Source organism: Pezoporus wallicus, unplaced genomic scaffold, assembly GCF_028554395.1.
Source record: "Pezoporus wallicus isolate ANWC-B61680 ecotype Strahan unplaced genomic scaffold, APGP_CSIRO_Pwel_v1 contig_8006, whole genome shotgun sequence".
Classification (NCBI taxonomy): Eukaryota; Metazoa; Chordata; class Aves; order Psittaciformes; family Psittacidae; genus Pezoporus; species Pezoporus wallicus.
This window is the reverse complement of record NW_026635487.1, coordinates 473,062-493,893: the sequence shown is the minus strand read 5'-3', so window position 1 is coordinate 493,893 and position 20,832 is coordinate 473,062. Positions and strand designations below refer to the sequence as shown.

Here is a 20,832-nt window from a genome sequence, read left to right as displayed (position 1 = left end):
CGACTGCTAGGGGCTTGACTAATCTCATCATTTATTCAGTTCCTATCTTCTTTTCTGAGACCATCAAGTTCTAGAGTGGGTACTTGTCTTTCTAGCAACTGTCTTATCAATATGGTCACTTCCCCAGCTGAGGGACATGAGGCAATGGCTTTGAGAGAAGAATTTCTGGTAGAGCACAGCAATAGAGGTAAATCCAGATAATCTTACATGCAGAAGTAATTCAAACACCATTTCTGCTCACATCATGGTGAGTACAGAATGAATGTGTCAGATCTAAGAATATCTTCATAGGCTTCTCAGCATTTCCTGCATAAGCAATTGTTGCTGTAGTTGCTGCTGCAAAAAGAAGTTTGTCATTCTGGCAAGAAGCACTCCTTTTTTTGCTTTACAACAACAACAACAAAGTGAAGCATTTGGTCTAAGGATCCAAAAGCCCAGGAAATGCATCTCTAGGGCTCCTCATCAATTTGGGACCTAATGAAATATAGAAAATACTCAATAAAAGCACCTTTATTACTTTAATGTTTAAATGTGGAGTTTTTAGCCATGAGGTTAATGTTTTTGTATCTTTTTTTGATTTGATTGTGAGCACTTTTCCAGGTATCTCTGCCACTTGAGCACTAATTGGATTTCCACAGATAAACGGTGCTAGCTGCAGCCCTTACATCACTGTGTTTTTACTTCATCATCATTTTATTTGTTTTTACTGTAAAGGTTAATAAATCTTGGTATGTTTAGAGTATGAAACAAGGCAGGCAGGCTAAGAACTACAGCGTGAAAGGGTGAAGTTTTATATGTTGCTTTCTCGAGTCTGAGGGGTGGAAGGAGAAACTGTGCCCTTTGTGGTGGTTCTAATGGGCTGCTGGGTATGTTCGCCAAGTGGTGATCCATAATCCTTAAGATAAAAAGCGTTGATCTCTCCACTAGTTCTCAGACAGAGCTGTAAGGCATTTGAATTGGGTTACCATTGATTTAAGGTGGGAAGAAGACTGAGTAGCATGGGTCTGCTTAAAAAGGGATATGTGGGATTTATTTAAGTTTATTTAATTTTTTTAAAGAAAATTGGAAGCCTTTTGAATGCAACTGCACTTGAGTTCCCTCTGGATTCTCAAAGAAGCTAATAAAGAACTTGCCAATATTTTAGGGATGAATTGAATGTCAGATTTTAGTCGAGATTTAGGCTGCAAATAAATTCCAGTAAGAATTTATCAAGGTCCCAGGCATTTGCTGTCTCACCTGTTTATTCCAGAAAGCATGTATTTTTTGCCGTTCCCATGGTTTCCTGGGAAGCTGAGCTTGACTTCCTACCACATTAGAGATAACCCTTAGCTTCCAGCCATGAGGGCAGTGTGGAAGCCCTTTTGTGGCCTATCAGGAGTGAAAGTAGTGCATTTCAAATGCTTCCCCCCAAATTTGGACTTTGTGGCTTGACTGAACAGCCTGTACTTGGACCAAAGCAGCATTAAAGACTGAATCTACTTTCTTCTGTTACAAAGATAGAAAAATGCCTTGTAGCTTCCATGGATCAGGTGCAGAGTTTTGAGGAAAGTGCAGAGTAGCAACTCAAGCTTTGAGTTGTGCTGGTTCTCTATAATGACAATGGGCACTCTTAACACTGGTGTTAAGCCCTTGCTGTGGTACGGACCCAGATTTCAGAGGGGTTGTTAATGCTTTCTGCAGCATTTGTCACGGAAATGGCTGCTTTCCTTTTTTTTTTTTAGCTGAAGTGAGTAATTGTTTATTAATTTTTCAGCACATAAAGAGTATAATTATAATAATCCCTGACATGTACTGGCTGTGCCAAGGTTTAAGGAAAACACAAACAGGATAAGTGCCACTTTGAACCTTCTCTGATTTTGTAGATCTCTTGGTTTGGACCCAAATTTCTGTGTAGAAACTAGGGAAGAGCACCCTGGTATAATTCTCTGTAGAGCTAATTCTCTTGGACATTTTAACTCAGTTTAGGATGGTGTGCTCTTCTTACTCAAGTGTTCCAAGAGAGAGTTGCTGTTGATCAGTACAGGTCATTTTTTGTTACATACGGTGCTGTATTGGTTGAGCAGCATCCTGAATTTGTCATGACACCTATATGCTTTGTTTCTTTAAGTAGTGAATGTAGCATCCATGAAAAATGCCAAATTGACCCCAGGGGAAAAGGAGGTGGACCCGTTGTTTGCAGAATATTTATGGTATGGACAGCCACAACGGAAATGTTCCTCTTGTTTGCCCTTATATTGTCTTTCACTCCTATCGTAAAGGAAGCATCTGAAGAGTTGACAGCGAGGTTCCATTGCTTTTGAGGCTGCTCATGCAAGTTCCTATATATGAAGGAGAAATTGCGTGATGTGAGCTTCTTTCTGTCGAGAACTGGACAAAGACAAAGGACGCAGCTGCTTTCCAATCTATAAAATTATTCCACTTGCAGTCCCCATAGACCAGGCAGCTCTGTCCAATCACATTTCTTGCCCCTTGCTTAGTTTTTCCCTTAATGGGGCAATTAACAGCAGGAACAAAGTGCATGGTCTGCTCAGGCTTTATTATTATTTGTGTTGTAATAAATGGGTAGGAGGCCAGTTGCAGACCAGCACCAGGCACTGTGTGAATAGAGAGGAAGAGGACGATTCTTGTCCCAAATAGTTCTAAGTAAAATACTAAATTTACATAAAGGTCTTCCAGTGTTTTAAGTCCTTCTCCTTTCACTATTGCCTCATCTGCTGTGATTTGCATGATTTATTACACACCTGTCACAATTTCCAGCTTCTTCAACATTTCCAACATAAAACCTTTTGTTTGTTAGAGTTTGGTGATCCAAGTAGTTTCCTCCAGTATCTCCTTATTCATTCTGTCATTTAGCTCTTCCTTGTCATAATGCCATCATAGCCCCCTGACTTCACCCCTAATTGTTCAGGGGTTTATTTGCAAGGAAAACACTCATTTTCTAATCTACGTTTCCTATGGATTAAGAATTCTGTTAAATGGGGTTCTTGAAATAGCAGGTTTGAGAAATAATAGCTTGCTGATTTTTTTCCTGCCTATTTGAGTCATTTCATTCTAAAACATCTTTATAGCATCTTCCACAGATGGGTTCTACTTTTGATCCTCTTGCACTAAATCTGAGCCATTGTATTACCAGTATTTTCCGGTCCCTTCACTGTGGAATTAGAAGGATCTAAGTAAATCTCAACAATGATCCTGTTCTGGTGCATCTCTTTCGCTGATTTAGCCTTCTGGAGTCTACCATTCAATAGTGCATTTAAATATTCAGGCATAATTGTTAGATGTGACATGGACTTCCTATCCTTACGTCATCTTAAAGCTCCCTTGCATGTGAATGAACCTCCAGCAGTCCTTGTCTACTCTGTGGTTAGAAGAATGAAAATGTAATAAATTACAGCTTCATTGGTTTTTACGTTCTGCACATGTGAAGATAATAGGGTAAAAAATTTCTTTCAAAACCTGCTGTCTTTGAGCTCTTTAGTAATGGCAATATGGAGAGAGGAGTGAAAAAGGTAAGAGTTGGAGGTGCTGCCATCCACCCCTCGGGAAAGCTGTATCATGCATTTTTTTAAGTTGTGAAGCCATGGAATGATCTTAGTTCTGCTATAGTGAGCATCTTGGACACTGAGTCATTGCATTCTTTTGGAGTGATTCAGCTCAACAGCTCGACACTTGCATTAATTTTACAGCACAGAGCCTCAGTAATCCCTAAGCTTCCTCCTGTAAGAAGAGAGAAGCAAGATGCATAAATTGTCAAGAAAAGTTCTAAAAATCAGATTCTCTCTGCTAAGTTTGTGCTCTTCCCCTTCTCTCTGGCATCTTTCTTGGGTCCCTTGGACCAGTTTGTTAACCTCACCGTGGCACACCAGCTTCACCCACTCTTGGAAGCTAGATACCTTGCCTCCTTGCATGAGACGCTGACCTTCTAGTCCACATATTACCCACAGTGATCCAGTACATTCAGCACTGAGGTTATTGCTGGTTTCATGTAAACAGAACTTCAAATAATTTGCTGCCAGTTGGATGACAAACATTATCCCCTCTCACCTCACCCCCCCACCTTGTACATCTTGCTGCAATACCTTCTTTGGTGGTACTAGTGATTATAGGGAGCTTGCAACTTCAGCTTAGCAGAAGTACAAACAGAGGACTTGAAAAGTTTATTTATCCTCTGAAAATGAGATTAAGTCTTTTCAAGAAGAAGTTAAAATGTTTGAACTCTAGAAAAAAAGGTCATGCTACTCATTGGTTAAAATTTATTACGGCTGCATTATCAGTTTAATACTTCTAGTTTGCTCTTGTGCTCATGTTTGTTATGTTTTTCCAGCATTTATTACTTCCCCGTAACATTTTGTATCGTATTAAACCTGATATTATGAAATCTCACTAGGAGGTGTATTTCTTTCTAGAATAAAAAATACATAGCACGTTTTCTCTGTGTATAAACAGTTACTGTACATTTCTTTCAAAGCATGTGTAGAAGTTTCTCGTTCTTTTTTAGCTTTATACATGTAAGTATTACTTGAATATTATTAGTCTTCAAAAGAGAGGAATTTTGTCAAGATTTCCCCTCTGCTTTAAATTGAATCAGAAAAAAAACTGAAGATGGCAGAGATATTTCACTTTGAAAGGTGACTACTACACAGACGAAGTTGCTACTTTTCATAAGGGCTTTTACTCCATATATCAATGTGTTTTAAGAGAGACTTGGGTCAATAATACCATGCTTTAGAATTCCCTAAATACATATTTACACAATAGACCTTAAAATATATTAGTCTATCATGTCAGCCCCTGTACACTTCTATCAGGGATGTTTTATGTCCTTAACATATGATACAATAAAACTTTATTTTATATAGCATTTTTCATACAAATTGTATTCTAGAAGGCATCGTGGGGTTAAATAAGACTTTCACAAGGTTAAAATTAAAAAAAGCTGAAGGACCAGGAAAATTAAGGGCTTTGCATAGGAAATAGGTATTTGACTGCGCAATGAGAATCTGAATGGAGAGGCCACCGAGCCAGGGGAGCCTGTAAGTCTGACTGGAGCTGCTGATCAGGATCCCTGGAAATGGAAGGTTATGTGAGGAAAGACTGGTTCTGTGTGAATAAAGAAGGTGGAAAGGTCAGGGCTGTGTGAACAGCTGGAGGAAGTGTGAAGTGGCTCCTGGAACAAAGAAGTTGAGAACAGGGACTATATGAAGTCACTTCTTTGTAGTGAGAATACTGGAAGAAATGAGGGGAAAGTGTGTTGAAGGGAAGGAAAGCATCTGAAAGCAGGCTCTAGCTAAACCCACGGGTGAGATGGATGGAATGGGATACTGGTGTGCATTGGAGGCTTTTCAGCTCTGCGGTCCTGCTCATCCCAGCACGAGTGGGGAGTGGCAGGGTCCTGGCTCCGCGGGGGCTGGCCCTGGAACCAAGTAGGCACAACACACAAAGACAGCTCGCCTCGGAGTTTTTCTGGCTTTTATCATATTTTTTTTTGGTCACCCTATTAATGTAAATGAAGTAAGGCTTTTTTGTATGTGATAATTATAGATAAATGTATTTAAAGTAGATCTGGATTTTGTAGTCCTCAGGAAAAAGAGGAAGAGTAATTTTTCCCCCCGTTCCTGTCATGTGTTCATTTTAATGAGCAATTTTAAAAAATTGAAAATAAAAGAGGAAAATGAATAGGTGTTGAACCAGCCTGTGATATGTAAATGCCAACTAGTAATTACCTAAAACCTCAATTTTCTTTCTGTTTCATCTTGCAAAACATTTCATTTCCACTGAGTGAAAACACTTAATTTGGGCTTCGCCGGCTGGTGAGGTCTGCCTCCCCTCAGCTCCCCTCTCCTCCCCTCTTCCTTCTCCCCTCTCCCCTTTTCTTCTCCCCTCTCCTCTCCCCAGCGCGGCGCCTGCCTCCCCTCTGCTTTCTCCCCTCTCTCCCCTTTCCCCTCTCCTCTCCCCTTCTCTTCTCCTCCCCTCCGCCCGGTCTCGGCTAGGGGGAGCAGTGGCTCCGCGCTGCCGGGCTGCAGCCGCCCCGCCGGCCCCAGGCGCTTCCCCTCCCGCTGCCCTGGCGCTTCCCTCCGAGTGCTGAGCAGAAATTCACCTGCCCGAGCCCTCAGCGCTGACTCCTGCAGGAGCCCTGTCCTCTCACTGTGAGGGAGGAACCCGCGGACGGACTTTGCTTCCACGCTTTTTATCTCATCGCTCTTAACTTTGATGGTTTTGTGTTAGATGTCATTTGTAGAACTCGCAGTTGTCAGAGTTCCTGGGCATCTGGGATTTTTCCTCTTTTGCTTGTATTACCGTTGGGTTTGGGGTTTGTTGTCTGTTTCGGTTACTATTCTGTATTCCTTTAGTTCCCAGTTCTTAATCTCAAACATGATTTGAAGCTTGTTTCTTGCCTTTGTTCTTTTCTCATTCTGACTCCTGTGAATTTTGCTTTAAATCGTATTTTTTCCTTTGCTCTGTTTTACATGAGGGTTTCTTTTTATTGTTGTTACTGCATTTTTAAACTTTTCTCAGTACGACTTTGAGGTCTGCCAAACTTTGTAGGTTTCCAGGTCCTCCCACAACAGAAATAATTCCTGGGGTTCTGTGTGGTTTCATAAAAATGTCAATGAAATCATAGGAGCTTTAAAGTGTTTCCTCTCTCCTGCCCGACCTGCAGGTAATTTCTTTAGAAATAACAGTTTCTGTGAAATAGAAATTTCACAGAAATTCTGGGGCTCGGAACACTGTATTGGGAAAAGGTTTGTCCTGGGAGGAGACTTGTGTACATAGTGTCCCAGGATCCCCAATCGGAGAGAGCTCTGCCTGGAATCTCAGGGAACGGTGCCTCTTTAGTGAGATATATAGCTTCATAATTAGCCCCTTGCATTTTTTCCCGAGTGCTAGCATCAGCGTTCTATGATGTGTTTTCCTGATTAACAGCTGCTTTGCAACTATTTCCGTGTGCCACCGATAACCATATTTGTCAAGTCGGTCCTGGCAGAGCACTGATTTCTTACTAAAATGCAGCATTTCTGTTTGAAGGGGGTTTCCTGTTCATTGCAGTGCCAGGCTTTTAAGTCAGCCCTTGTTAAAACGTAAGCTGGCTTTAGCCTGATGCTTGTTAACAGGATTCTGGGTATCTCCTTTAGAGTAGGAGTGCAGGAACCTTTCACAGACAATTTAATCTTCTGAGCCTTGCAAACACACAGCTTTACACTGAGGGGGTGTTGCTGTAGGCTAATGTATTGATCAGTTCCATTTGCCCTATAGCTGTGGCCTTCTGCTCTGGCTGAAATAGGTTGAGTGTTTGTTGATACGGCCATATTATTATTTTTTAATACACTGGGAAAAAATTAATTCCAACTTCTTTTACATACGTCATGTATATTGCCAGCGTTGATTGCTTCCGCACATGTAATGTAAACTGGCTGTGCATAGTTCATGGCCTGTGCCGCCTCTGCTTAATGAAAAGAAGTGTTGCATTTAAACAGATACAGATCCATTCAGAAAGACAAAATACTGTCCCTTGCAACGTATAATTCAGACCCAACCTTTACATCACAGGTCATCTCAAAGTCTCAGTCTATCAACAAATGCTGTTTAGTAATAACCTACAGAGGGTTCCCAGGATTAGGAAATCTATTAGAGCTCTTATGGGCTGTGCTCCTGATGGCTTTTAATTCCGTTTTCCACGTGGAACTCTGTTACCAAATCCTGTGGAACTTTCACTGATGAAGGTGATATTTTATGTTTTTATTAATTGATTGAGTTTGGGGTTTTTTACTTCTTGAGATGGTAGAAAGTGGGCATTTGCCAGAGTATTTTAAATGTGATGGTTTATTTTTTCTAGTGCTAGTAACTGGTAAAGTAGCTTAGATTGTTTCATTGGAAACCCTGCAGCTTTGAGCATAGCAACAAATAAGTCTGGGCTTACCTTCCCCATTAACGCAAAAGGGAGGGAAATTAGGAATGAGGGACCTTGGCTGTAACGTCAAAGCGCTGTGCGTTGGCCCAGGATGTTGCCAGCCTGCTGCACTCCCACAACATCTGCAGTAAAGTTCCTGTCTGTCTTTTATATCTTTGACATTGAAGCAGAATATTTGGCCTGAATTCATGTAATTTGGTCAGGCACAAATGTTATCTAAGAGAAGTTGCATTCATTTTCTAATTAGAAAATCAAACTGGAGGATAGGACCTCCTGCAGGGTTCTACCCATCACCACCCAGTCGGAAAGGAGGCTTTTGTATCATATCCCTGCAGAAGAGGTGGGATAGTGAGTTTATGGGATTCACTTGCTTTTAGAAGCCAAATCCAGCATCTTTTATTAGGAGAACTACGTACCTGATCCACTAGATAAAACTAGTTTGCTGGCTAGTGTGTGCTGGCAATCTAAGAATCAGAGGAGTGATACAATGCACATTATTTGTGCAGTGTCCTAATACCATAAAAATTTGGAGAAGTGTTACAAATGGTACAGAAATAGTATGGAACAATGTTACCAGCTGAGTCAGAGTGCTATTTGCTGCAGGATTTTTTTGGCTATCCACAGGGCTGCAAAGACTTCTCATCATCCTCCTCCTTTTTCTGTTGTTTAAATTACGGACTGCAGTTGCCCTTGTTTGTGCAAAGAAAATGATCCATAGAAGGCAGAGAGGTTGGTGTGTATGTTTGTTGAAAATACTGGCATTTTGACACGGCCAAAATTGCTTCATAAGGTGCTCATGTATACAAGATGAATTGTAAAAACGAAGCTTCAGCTTAGCCTATAGGAGGAATGTTCAGAGGTAAATGCAAACACAGATATGAGAAACATGGGATTATTGGGAAGAGGAATACATTTCCAGGATTCTTTTTTCCTGAAGTTTGTTGTTGCTTGTCATTTTATTTTGGTTTAAGATTAAAAACGTTGCAATCACTGGAGGAAGCGATGCAGGGGCAAGATAAAATACAAGTTTATTTTGGAGTGAAATTTACTATTGAAATGTTTACATTTTTACAAGGCAAAAATAAGTTTTAATAAAGGGTTTGAATCAGTAAAACCTGCCCATGGCTGGGACCGAAATAGCACAGTGAAAAATACTGCTTCTTTCTTACAGGTTTTTAGTGCTCAAACCTTGATAATTAGATAGGGGAAGCTTGCAGAATTTCAGGGCTGCTGTGCCTGTGTCTCTAGCTTGCTAAATGTGGGAGGGAGTGTTGAGGAGTTTCTGAAGAAACAAACAAGTAATTATTATTAGAAGGAAAGTGGGTTTGATATGTTCACGTATCTGTTGGTCTGCTCATTTGGGCATCTTTCTTATTCAGCAGATTATCTTAAGGTTATTAGTTTGGGCACTTTGTATTTCTGCATCTGGCGTAGCAGTATCAGCAGAGTCTAAATCTGTGATTTGCCTGTCACCTGCATTTCAGCTGGAGACAGATCAAGTGCACATAAATGAAGCTGAAGTGTACTTTATGGGGGGTATTTTGCGCTGGTGTTTTATGGTTCAGAATTACTGAATGTAAACTTAAGGGGGGGAAAAAAATAAGGAAAATAAGAAAAGGCAAAGAATTAAAAATACCCCATTCATTTTCTCCTCCTAACTTCAAAGTGTGCTGGGACTTTGTCAAATTCCCGTTAAAATAAATATGTCAATTTCATCTCTCTTCCAAATTCATTTATCATGCTTTTTTAAAAGGTGTTTTCTGCTTTACCTGATGTTTAAATTGGATTCGCTCGTTTATGCTGTTCTTTGCTGTATCCCCCATGTTTTTCTTAAATGAATTAGTAATGACAGCGTACTCCATCATACCCTCTCTACAGCCACTTTAAGGGAAGCCTGGTGATCTAAACCTTTTAACCTATTAAAGATGATTTTCCCCAATTGAATCAGACCCACCACAGGTGTAATAACTAATCATTTAAACTACACCTGCTATTATGTATTTTTAAGCCATTATGCATGTTGGATAGATGATAATTCATGTTTATTGCATTGTCCAATGGATCCGTTTTGCCTACACTAGCCTGATTAATGTATTTAAAGAAATAAGAGATGCAATTTAAAAGAAAAAAAACATTGATGGAATGCACTGAGGAGTACATTGAAAGTGCCATTAAACCCATCAGAACTTTGCTCTCTGACCAGAAATGCATATTCGAAGGGTTTGATTCAAACACAAAGTGAAACTTGGTGATTTCAGCAGTACTGGTGGGGTTTTTTTTCCCCTTCCTTTTCTGCTGTGAAAAGTTTTGAAAACCTTTTTGGAACTGAATTCCAGAAACTCTACAAGACCTACCTGACATAGTTCTGCAGTTCACCATTTTAGGAGAAGGTTTATGACAGTGTTTGGGGAGAAATCCTCTTCCATACATATGCATTTTCAGCTCTAAAGGAGGGGAGTGATCTCTTCCACTAGTTCACATGGATGTATCCATCTCCTGAGTGCTCTTAACTTCAGGGACATGACTCTCCCAATGCTACAATCAGAACTGATGTTTTTGTATGAAGGTAAAGTGAATCGCCAGTGCAGCAACATGTAATAATGTGCGTAATAGTGTAGGAGAGGATGTGAAAAGTTGACTTACCACGTGAAGAAAAAAATCAAACACCTTTTATTGGCACTAAATGGAAATGCAGAAAACCAGTGCCATTGTCATTGATGCCATTGAGTATCAGATATCTCATACCTTACCCTTTGCTTGAATAAGTGGTACAAGTGCTCTGTCACCTTGAAGGATGTAGAAGTCAGTCTTTAGACAAAAGTAATCTGTGATTTCTGCTGGTGTGGAATGTAAATTTAACTTGTCACCTATCCATTCATATACTGAAAAGTGACTTTCATGATATTTTTGTAATGTGATCCAAAACACATGAAGTTGCTTCTTTCCCAGTCATGACGAGCTGAGGTTTATTTATTTATTGCTTTCAGCAAATTTGATGGCAGAAAAGGCCTTAATCTCTTAGAATTTGCAGGGAGCTTTAAGTCATAGAAAGGAAGCATTCTTACTAGTTAGCCTGCTGTTACCAGTCACATGCATTGGCTCCAGGTTGCCCTCAACTATAGGCACCAACGTAGGTAAAAAGATCACATGTCAAATGTATAAACCCCAAAGAATCTTAACAGGGTTTTTTGTACAGGATGAGCTATTCAAGAGTAATTCAACAAGAAAATCTCTAGGTTGAAATACCGTAATTGTGCTGTCTGATTTGAGTTGAGCCACAGCCTGTGATGCTCGTTGAATCATTTCTGGAAGTTGAATCACTGTCAGCTCCAGACTATCTCCATGTGTTGGGTGCGATGCCTTTACTTTGCAGTACAAAATACATAATGTGAAATAGGAGTTTGACCATTCCTAACTTGGATCTTTTCTCTCTTCTGTTTTTCCAACCCTCCTACCCTCATCAGATTGTGACAGCAGTGAAGTTTTTACAGAATCCACGAGTCCGCCAAAGTCCTATTGCATCCAGAAGAGCATTTCTGAAGAAGAAAGGTACGGACTCTTTTGTGGTTTCAGTGGTAATGAGAGAGCTTGAGTTAGTGTAAAACCAAAATGTATTGCTATGGAAAATAAGATGTTAAGGACAAAGTACAAAGGACAAAGTCTGTCTCCAGAAAAGATTTGAAGTTTGTAAGAACTATCAGTCTCTTCTGAGCTGACAATATTGGCACCAGATGTGGAATTACAGACTACAGAAGGCACACTGGAAGTTTTTGGGTTAACTGTTATCAGATCTCTGCAATAAGGACGGTTTAGAGTTGTGAACCAGCTGGTCAGTTCTAACCTTCGTGACATTGGCTTTAGAATGACCGGCTTCTAGGCGAAAAGGTCGAATGTTTCTGAAGAGAGGAATGAAGGGCAAAGGACTTGGTGAAAGTAAACAAGGTCGGGCTAAGGTCAAGCTTGGGGTCAACCTGACTTTCAGGCTGAAATGGTAAACTACTGGCTGAGTTTAGCCCTTTCCTGTAGCAGGGATAGAACAGATCCTGACACATCCTATATCGTCTGAGACAGATGGAACATACTTTGCCCATTGCCTACTGAGAATTTATTTTACTTTCTGACTCATAACAGAACTATCTTTTGTTCTTGGGTTTGGGTTTTTTTTTCCTTTCTTTCCTTCTGAAGTTTTTAGTCCACAACTTACAGTGCATTTCAGGTGAAGTTCAGTCCATATTATGCTACCCTCGTGGGACCATATTGCTTAGATCCTTACCACAACATGTAAATAATCTTACCTTGGGGTTAATTACATTCATTATGGAGCATTTTAAGCAGTTGGAGTGGTACTGAAAATACAAACTCCAAACTTCAGAGGGGAGTGACCTACTTATACATTGAAGTCATAAGTACTTTAGGGTACATCAAATTCTATAGCTAAAGATCTTGAGTTTTAAAAAGTAGAGAAGCCTATGAAATATATATTATTGTGTTTGGGGTTCCAAACTGTTTGTTAAGAGGCCTGATGTCATGAGATGGAGAGTTCAAGTTTATGAACCGTTTTGCTCTTCTTGAATAGTGAAGGGTGTAGAAGGGAATGGCAGTTCAGTGTTTTAGCAGTGATGTCATGACAAGTAGTTCATGGGCACATCTTTTTGCATGTGATCCCCTCACTGCTTGTCCTGATGCCAGTTAGAGAGCGCTGCAGTTGCGTAGGTACGTTGCTTGCCTTACCCTACCATTACAGTTTGGCATTAAAATTTGGAGCCTGTTGGCCGCTGTGCTCCATGAGTTTTTCCTTGAAATATGTGGACCTATGGGGAGTAATTAATCATAAAAGCTTGGGGATTTCAACTCTATCACCGAAGCAATGAAGCAAGGGAAAGCTGAGCCTAAAAGCTGTGCTGATTACCCGGGGTAACCTGATACAAAATCTATTGTTGCCGAGAGATCCTTAGCCCCAAGTATATCGTGCAATATTATAACTGCCTGATCTTCTTCTGTGCTGACAATGACCAGTTATTCCTCATTTTCTCTCTCAACACAGCTGGGTTAGAATTTCATTTGCAGAAGGTATTTAGAGCAATTTAGAGACAAATGTCTCTGGTGTTTGCTCTGCACTTCCCCACCGCAGGCTTCGCTGAACAGTTTTTAGTATCAGGAGCTCCATCTAATCTGTTTAATTTTAATAAATCCCTGACTGGGAGAAGAGGAAGGGTGGGGAGATGGAGGCACAGAGAAACTGTGGCCCGAATAATACTTCTTCTGAATTACTTGGCTAATAATTACTAAAGAGCAGAAATGGTTTGGTAGAGCTGTTTGTTTGTTCCTGTTTGTTAATTAGCCCTCCTTCCCTTTGTGCTAATTGTTTATTTGAAAACTTAGCAGTAGGAGATAGGAGGGAGCAGGGTCCAGTGGTGCCTGTACCCAGCAGTCACTGGAAATATACCCATATGGAATCTGACCACTGAGCTTAACTGTGACCTCTGTTCAGTGCTTGAGAGCAGGAGGTACATACTGTCATGGTCCCTATGTGCTCTAGCAGATGGAGGCAATTATTCTTGAAATGTAGATGTTGTGGCTAATGTAGTCCTGAGTAAAGGGGGCATTACATGGTTTGGTGGGCTGTTCCCCCTATTCTCTGATATACAGTCATGGTCATCTCAGTGATAATATTTATCCCTTACAGATAGTGAGGCTGCCTGGAATAGAAGTCCTCACTGCCAGCCAAAAAAGCATTTTCTGTATAGAAACCATTTCAATTACAAGAGTCTCTTTTAAAATTATCTCTGTAGAAAATAATGCAGAGGTACCCTTGTATTTTTTTCACTGTTACTCTGATCCGAGTTTCTTCAAGCAGAAATTGCAGTAGCAGATCTTTTTATGGGCCCCAGAAGAATTTCAGGAGAGGGGAATGTGCATATCTAGATAGTTGTACACCTTGTATGAACTTGTCTTTTATAGTTACTTTTATGGACCCATACTGTAGAGGTCTGTGACTCCCCACTAAGTCTGGTTAAAAACTCCTGAAGTGGGGATAATCATTTTTGTGAATGCAGAAGGAAAAGACCAGGTGCCCTACCCCTGCAGCAGCCTTCCTCTACCCCGGCTACAGGGACAGGACTGAAGCATTAGCTGTGGGTGAGCTTTCATGTCCTGCAGTCCTAATTTTGCCTAAGAAATTCCACTTGCAGAGATGGTTCTGCTTTGAATTACATTCTTTTTTTCCTTTTTTATAAGCATCTCCTTCCTAAAAAAGGACAATCAAATTTAATTTCCTTTTATTATTATTTAGTATTTAATGTAGGCACTGGATTTTGTTTAATACATTTCAGTGCGGTGAGAAATGAAAGTGTCTGCAGGCTCATCAGCTGGACTAGGTTTAGCTTCTTGTGTGACAGTAGAGGCAGAGGCTGAAAGTAGCCTTTCCTGGTTACTTGCAGGTCAGGGCTTTGGATGATAGTTGGGAGCATAGTTGATGACAGCTGGGAGAATGAGAGTGTCCTGGATTTGTAAAAGGCCTTTCAAAAGTTGGATGAGATTTCTCTGTTGTCTTAAGCACTTTTAAACTCTCAAATAGAGAGGAATTAATGAGAAACATTAAGTTATTAGAATCACTTATAATTTTCTTTGAAGCTTACACTGGCATTTTGTGTAATTTATGACATTTCCTCCTTTTTATCATGAACTTCTTCAGATGAAGGGAAAAAAACAGCTGTTTCCCCTCAGAGTATCTGAAAGAAAAGAAAGGAAAAAAAGATGCTGTTTGTTTTTTGTCCAACTCGCTGATTCTGCTGATGACATACCACAGAATCAGCGGCGCCTTGGGAGTAATTAGACAGCATGTGGGGTTTAAACCCTTGTGGAAATGTGTCTGTCATCTAACTGTTGTGCCTCAGATGTCCTGTACTGCTCAGTTACCCATCCGGTAACTCATGTGGCTTGTTAATTTTGTCTACTCTGGATCTGTAACTTCTGGCAAGATAGAGAAAGGGGGTGGAAGTGCACTATGCATGTGGAGCTCAGTCTTTCAGGGTGCTGATCCTTTGGGGCACAGAAGGGAAAAACTGCTCGATTTACAGACTTACTGTGTGATCTTGGATGAAGAATCTTTTTCTTCTTAGTTGCCTGTTCTCTTTATCTGTAAAATGAGTACAGTAATGCCTTCCCAAAGTGGGATTGTGGGAGCAGGCAAAAGCTTATGAGCAGCTCAGAAATAATAGTGAGGGGAGAACAGAAGTGCATTAGGGCAAGTAAATGTGTAATTATTGAGTTACATTGGGAAAACATCCACCCAGAAGGTTGGACGGTGTTCACGATGCGCTGCCTGGACTGGCTTTTTGTATATATAAGTAATATAATGGGCTGCATGCCTCCAAAATGGGCTCCATGCTTCCAAAAGCACTCGTGATCTAGCTTGGTGAGGTGAGCTGCAAGTTGCTGGAAGTGTTACCCTTTTACATGTTGTATCTCCTAATCTGTTTCATTACTTTGGCTGGTAGGAGGTGAGTTACTACCCAAGGGTTTCCTGTGGGTCTTGCACATTTTCTTGCAGTGCACCAGAATTCCACAAAATGCTGCCAGTGCTGAGATGCCAGGCTACGGTGATGTCTGAAGAGGTGAATAAATGATTTAATTGTACGTGCTCCTTCCCAACCAGGGCTCAAAGACACTTGATTCCCTCAAAACAAATGCTGTCAGACCCAGAATCTCCATTAGAAAACTGACTTCATTTCTTCTTCTTCCTCTACATTCTTGGAAGTTGAACCACTGTCTTTTCTCCTTTGCCGAAGAAACCCAAGTGGATCGCCTTGAGCACCCAAGAGAAGGGGGCACAGCCCATTTCTGGAGGGCGTTAAAGAAAGCAAGTTCTTCAGCAGATTTCAATTTCACCCTCTTTTATTGCTTTTTTATAATTTAAGTCCATTTCATGAGGCAGTTTGCATGTCCTTGAATGGAATCTCGTTACCATGAAAGCTTTTTTAGCATTGATTTCATAACAGTCTTAATTTAATAGCGCCGTCATTACTGAGGAGCCCTGAGAGTGAGGCCCTGACTTTCCAGGTCACTGACCTTTTAATTACAAACCTTGTTCTGATGGTCAGGTTATCGACTGGACAGCTCCCAACTCTGGCCGCCAGCACGAAGATGAAAATAACTGCCTTTCCTCCCCCACTTCCAGAACAGGGAGGAAAAGAAAAGTAACCTCTTGTGTTTCCAAAATTAATTTTCTCCTTCAGCTTTACTTTGTAATTAATTCTTTAACGTGTCTCAGTGAAGCTCGAACAGTTTTTACAAAGCTTTTCCTTGAAAAGATAATACAATGCGAGCCAATAATGTCCAGTGACAACTCATGAACAAAATATATAGTTAGTAGCCCATGCTGTCAAAATACCTTTTTGGGCCCAACTGCTATGGCTGCCCAAACTTTATGCTTGTCTATAAATGAACATGTTTCATACATGAACGTGTGTCCCCCCAGCTTTATATGCTGAACATGACGTCCTATGGTCTGGAATATCACTGGGGTCAGCTGTCCCAGCTGTGTCCCCTCCTGACTTACTATGCACCACCAGTCCCTCACTGGCAGGGTGGGGTGAGGAGCAGAAGCTTTGACTCTGCATAAGCACTGCTCAGCAGTAACTAAAACATCCCTGTTTTATCAACACAGTTTTCAGCACAAATCTGAAACCAGCTACTGTGAAGAACTGTCCCAGCCCAACCCAGTACAACTGTACAACTGGTGGTGTGAGCACGTGTTGGTCCTGTGCTTGCAGATGAAGTAACTTGTTCTCTAGCTGTCTAGTAAGTGTTTTGTGCCTGCACAGACCTCATCACTTGCACTTGCAAAGCCACAAGTAAGACCTGGAATTCAGATACTGATAGCAAAAATTTCTTGCAGGAATATACTTAATGTGTTAAGCATCTAGAACAAGTCACTTCAACACACAATGAGAGAAGGTTCACTAGTGTGGGTAGAACCAGGCAGGGTGCACTTTCTGATGATGAAAGAAGTTTGCGAGAGGTATTGAAGTAGCACAAAGTAAGTTTAACAGCTTGTATAGACTTACAGAAATGACTGTGGAGGTTAAACAAAAGTCAGTGCCCTCTACATTTTCATGCTAAGATCCTCATTTAAGTGCATTTGTACCATTAACCACTGATACTGAAGCTATTTGCACGGAGCATGTTTGATGGTGTGTAGGGTTATCTAGATCTCAATGTGCTTTCTGCTAAAAAGCATCCACCTCTGAGGTAGAGGACAGCAACTGCTTAACATCACTACATGTTTTTAGGAGAGGAAATGAAGAATGCTTTATCTGAGTGGTCTTGCAGAGGGAGCTTTAGGGATAGAGAATGTAATTACTGAGTAAAAAATTTGCTAAGATTCTTGAAAAGCACTATGGGATATTTAATTACTAAAGATGCTTAGGCCTCTGTTTATGACTTTGCAAGACAGTTAATGTGCCTTATAATATTTTGCTGAGGTTAAAGAAAAATATGTCTTACACCTGTTCATGCAACCAGTTTGTTCTTGAGGTGCTTCCCATCCAAGCTTTGGGTCAGTACAACACAGCATAAGTGGGGAGATCTGGTTATCTCCCAAGGAACTGGTGAGGTATCCAAAGAATGAAGAGGGAGAGAATGAATGCTTTCATTGCTAACAAACTCACAACGGTTCCTGTCTGGATCAGCATTATCAGTAGTCATATCTGGTTTTGGCACTCTGCTGTGTTTGCCCAGTGCTGGTGAGGTTAGCGTGGAAGGAAGATTTCTGCTGTTGGAGTCTCAAAATCCAGAAGAATAAATGTGCTCATGATCCAGAAATTAGTTCCACAGTTCTGTATTTTGTATTACTTGCCCTCTTTTTTTCTCCCTGAAAATGATTGAGAATCTCTATCCATCTGCTATGAAGGAGATGGCTCCCGTTTACGCCAGTCTTCTGTCTGCCTATCTGTCAGTTGCTGTTCAATACCAGCCAATTTTCATGCTGACTTTATTAAATACTGGAGTCTTTAATATTGTAACTGATAAAAAAAGAGATTGCTAGAATAATATAGTATATACCATAGTATCACAGAATGGTTTGGGTTGGAAAGGACCTTAAGATCATCCAGTTCCACCCCCTGTGCCATGGGCAGGGACACCTCCCACTAGACCATGTCACCCAAGGCTCTGTCCAGCCTGGCCTTGAGCACTGCCAAGGATGGAGCATTTACCACTTCTTTGGGCAACCTGTTCCAGAGCCTCATCACCCTCCACAGTAAAGAACTTCTTTATCTATAATGCCATATATATATATATTAAAAATACCATAATATTGCAGCAAACATATTTGGGAAAATGTTTTTTAATTGTTATGAAATCAAATGCAGATCATTTGGGGTGTTTTTGAAGAAACACTTTCAGCATGATGAAATTGTGTCCTAGGAGTTTGTTAATGAGCTTTACTTGGAACTAAAGAATTCTTTCATAGAAGTGCTTGTCACTAGCAGGAAAAGATGTCATCGTTGTTACTGGATAGCTCCAGCAAGCTTGTCATCTTGCACTGGTTTGTACCTGCACGTTTGGCTTGAATACCCTATAGACTACTAGCTCTGAAGTCAGTGTGTTTTTGAACAGGAGGGAAAAAGTCCTAATTGGGCCTGTGTAAAGGGAGCAGGAACAGAAAGTCACGGAAAACTTAAAGCCTACTAATCTTCACAGTGTGTTGATTTCAGCAAGATTATTTTAAAGGGCTTTGGTACAAGATCTGCTATTTAATACTAAAAACATTAAAATCTCAATGACTTTCTGGTTTCTGTGTGAAGTGTTGAGAAGGTGTATTACAGGAGGTACCCCTTTGGTGTTTAATGACGTTGGGAAGAAGACATTGAGGAAGTGTCTTTCAAATTTTACATCCTCTAAACGCCTATATGTGTGTTCTGTAGCAGAGGATACAAGTCACATTAGTGATAGGAATATCCTTCCTCTCTCACTTCAGGCTCAGCCTACAGTGATCTTGAACCATTTAGATCTATACTCCACAGAGCAAAAGAGGTGATTCATTTAGAGTATATTGGGTAAACAGTCTGCTCCATCTCCTGTTTCTGTTGGGCCACAGAAGTGCTGCATGATTTCAGTGAAGAGTCCAGAATCACCTTTGCCATGTTTTTGTAGCCTGATAATTATTGATAAATTGGAACAGACTGCTTTGGTGCCCAGGAAGTTATGCATGCTACAAAATACTGGTTGTAAGCTTAATTTTAACAAATAATTGGAATGTCATGGGTTTAATGATGTCTCTCCACTTGGCTATCTGACAATAACTATGTAATGTAAAAGAGCCGTTAAAAATGGCTTTGCAGAATTAACTCCTGTTGCTCACTGCGTGTGTTTTGAGTCATATCTGCCCCTTGTTTACCATCAAAATAATATCTCTATTCCTGGTAGCACTGAAAAAACAATACGATTACAGCAGAGGGAGTTGAAGTCTATTCTAGAAACAATGCTAAAATACGCAGTTATATTCTGAGTCCTAAAATTGTTATTCTTAGCGATGGGCAAAAAAGACCCAGATCCTAAATCTGACTTGTAAATTTAAAAATCTATTTATCATGTTTTCAAATGAAATTGAATGCAAGGTGCCAAAAGGAATCCTTAGTTCCAGTCTAAGAGCAGGCATTGGACATCTGAGATGTGACTGCTTGCTTGGCTTTGGGCAAGTTCCTTGTTTTCAGCTTGCCCGTCTGTAAAATGGGGTTAATGACTACTTTTGCGTTATTGACTTAGTAAGATTTATGTTAGCTGTGTTTCTAAACTGCTTTGATATGCTTGTTTCAGAGCTGTTGGTGCTGCAGCGTGGGATTTTTGAAGTTGCTTGCTGCAGTAAAAGCCGCACTTGCAGAGAGGTTGAGAATTTACTTCTGTCAGCTGTGTATGGGAGGGGAGAGCTGAGAACTTTAGAATGTCAGAATGTCAAGGCTCAGGCAGATTGCGTGCAATCCTAATCCAGCCCTGCAGCTTTGACCTTTGAAGCAAGCTTCACCTTGAGACAGTTGAAGAAATCTATGTACGTTTGTATAAAAATATGTTTGTGATAGAAGGAATTTTCTCTTCATGGTCATCGAGCCCAGGGTTTCCCCACAGTCAGAGGAATTCAGTTCCTGACCTGCTCTGTGAATGAACCTGCTATTCTAAGTCTAAAGAGACAGCCTTCTCTCTGGGGGCTAAAACAAGGAGTGTAATTAGGATAATCTGTGTTGCTCATCTGCTGAAATCCATCTCAGACCTAGTGATACTTTCCTGCTAGGAGAGATAAAATAAGTTCTTGTATGAGATAATTCTCTAGGTTCTCTTAAACAGAGTAGAAATGTTGTCTAAAACTATGTCTTGGATGCTTGTGAACGTGAAATCCTGCTGTTTGCTTTACTACTACACACTGTACCCTCTGAATTTTAATCTGGAGTTCAATCTTTCTTTCCTTAGCTAAAAGGGGAGTTAGCTTTTGGTTCATTCTTTCTGATGGAACCTAGTCCAGGCGAGACTCTGCTCCCTGAGGAGGAGAGCAGAGAATTCATTCTCAGTGAAATCTGAGGCTCTCTGAAGTAAAAGCTGTTGACTTTGTCATACCGTGCAAATGTGCATTGCTTTTAGCAAGACAATAAAGGGTAAATGGGGTGATCTCTGCTCCTGTGGAGAGGTCGGGTGGTTACATTACACAATCTTCTAGAGCATCTTGCAGCAAATACATGGGTTATATTAAAAGTTGCAATCATATCATTTTTTAAAAGTAAATTGCTGACCTTATGCAGTGGAATCAGCTTTATTGAATTTCGCCAAAAATGCGTTTATAATCCCCCGCCCCTGCATACACATGATATTCATGTCCTTGCTGCCCATGTGGAAATGTCCCTTTTTATGGTGATAAAATTAAATTTGTCTTT

General features: G+C 40.6%; 1 protein-coding gene across 1 annotated transcript in view; it reads left to right on the top strand.

Annotated features, from left to right (window-relative positions):
- The window catches only part of PEX14 (peroxisomal biogenesis factor 14), a 76,226-nt gene that overhangs the window by 25,096 nt on the left and 30,298 nt on the right, over positions 1-20,832 (top strand). The window contains exon 3 of the mRNA XM_057431602.1: positions 11,374-11,458. Coding sequence (XP_057287585.1) covers positions 11,374-11,458 — 85 coding nt within the window. The remainder of the gene's footprint in view (positions 1-11,373; positions 11,459-20,832) is intronic.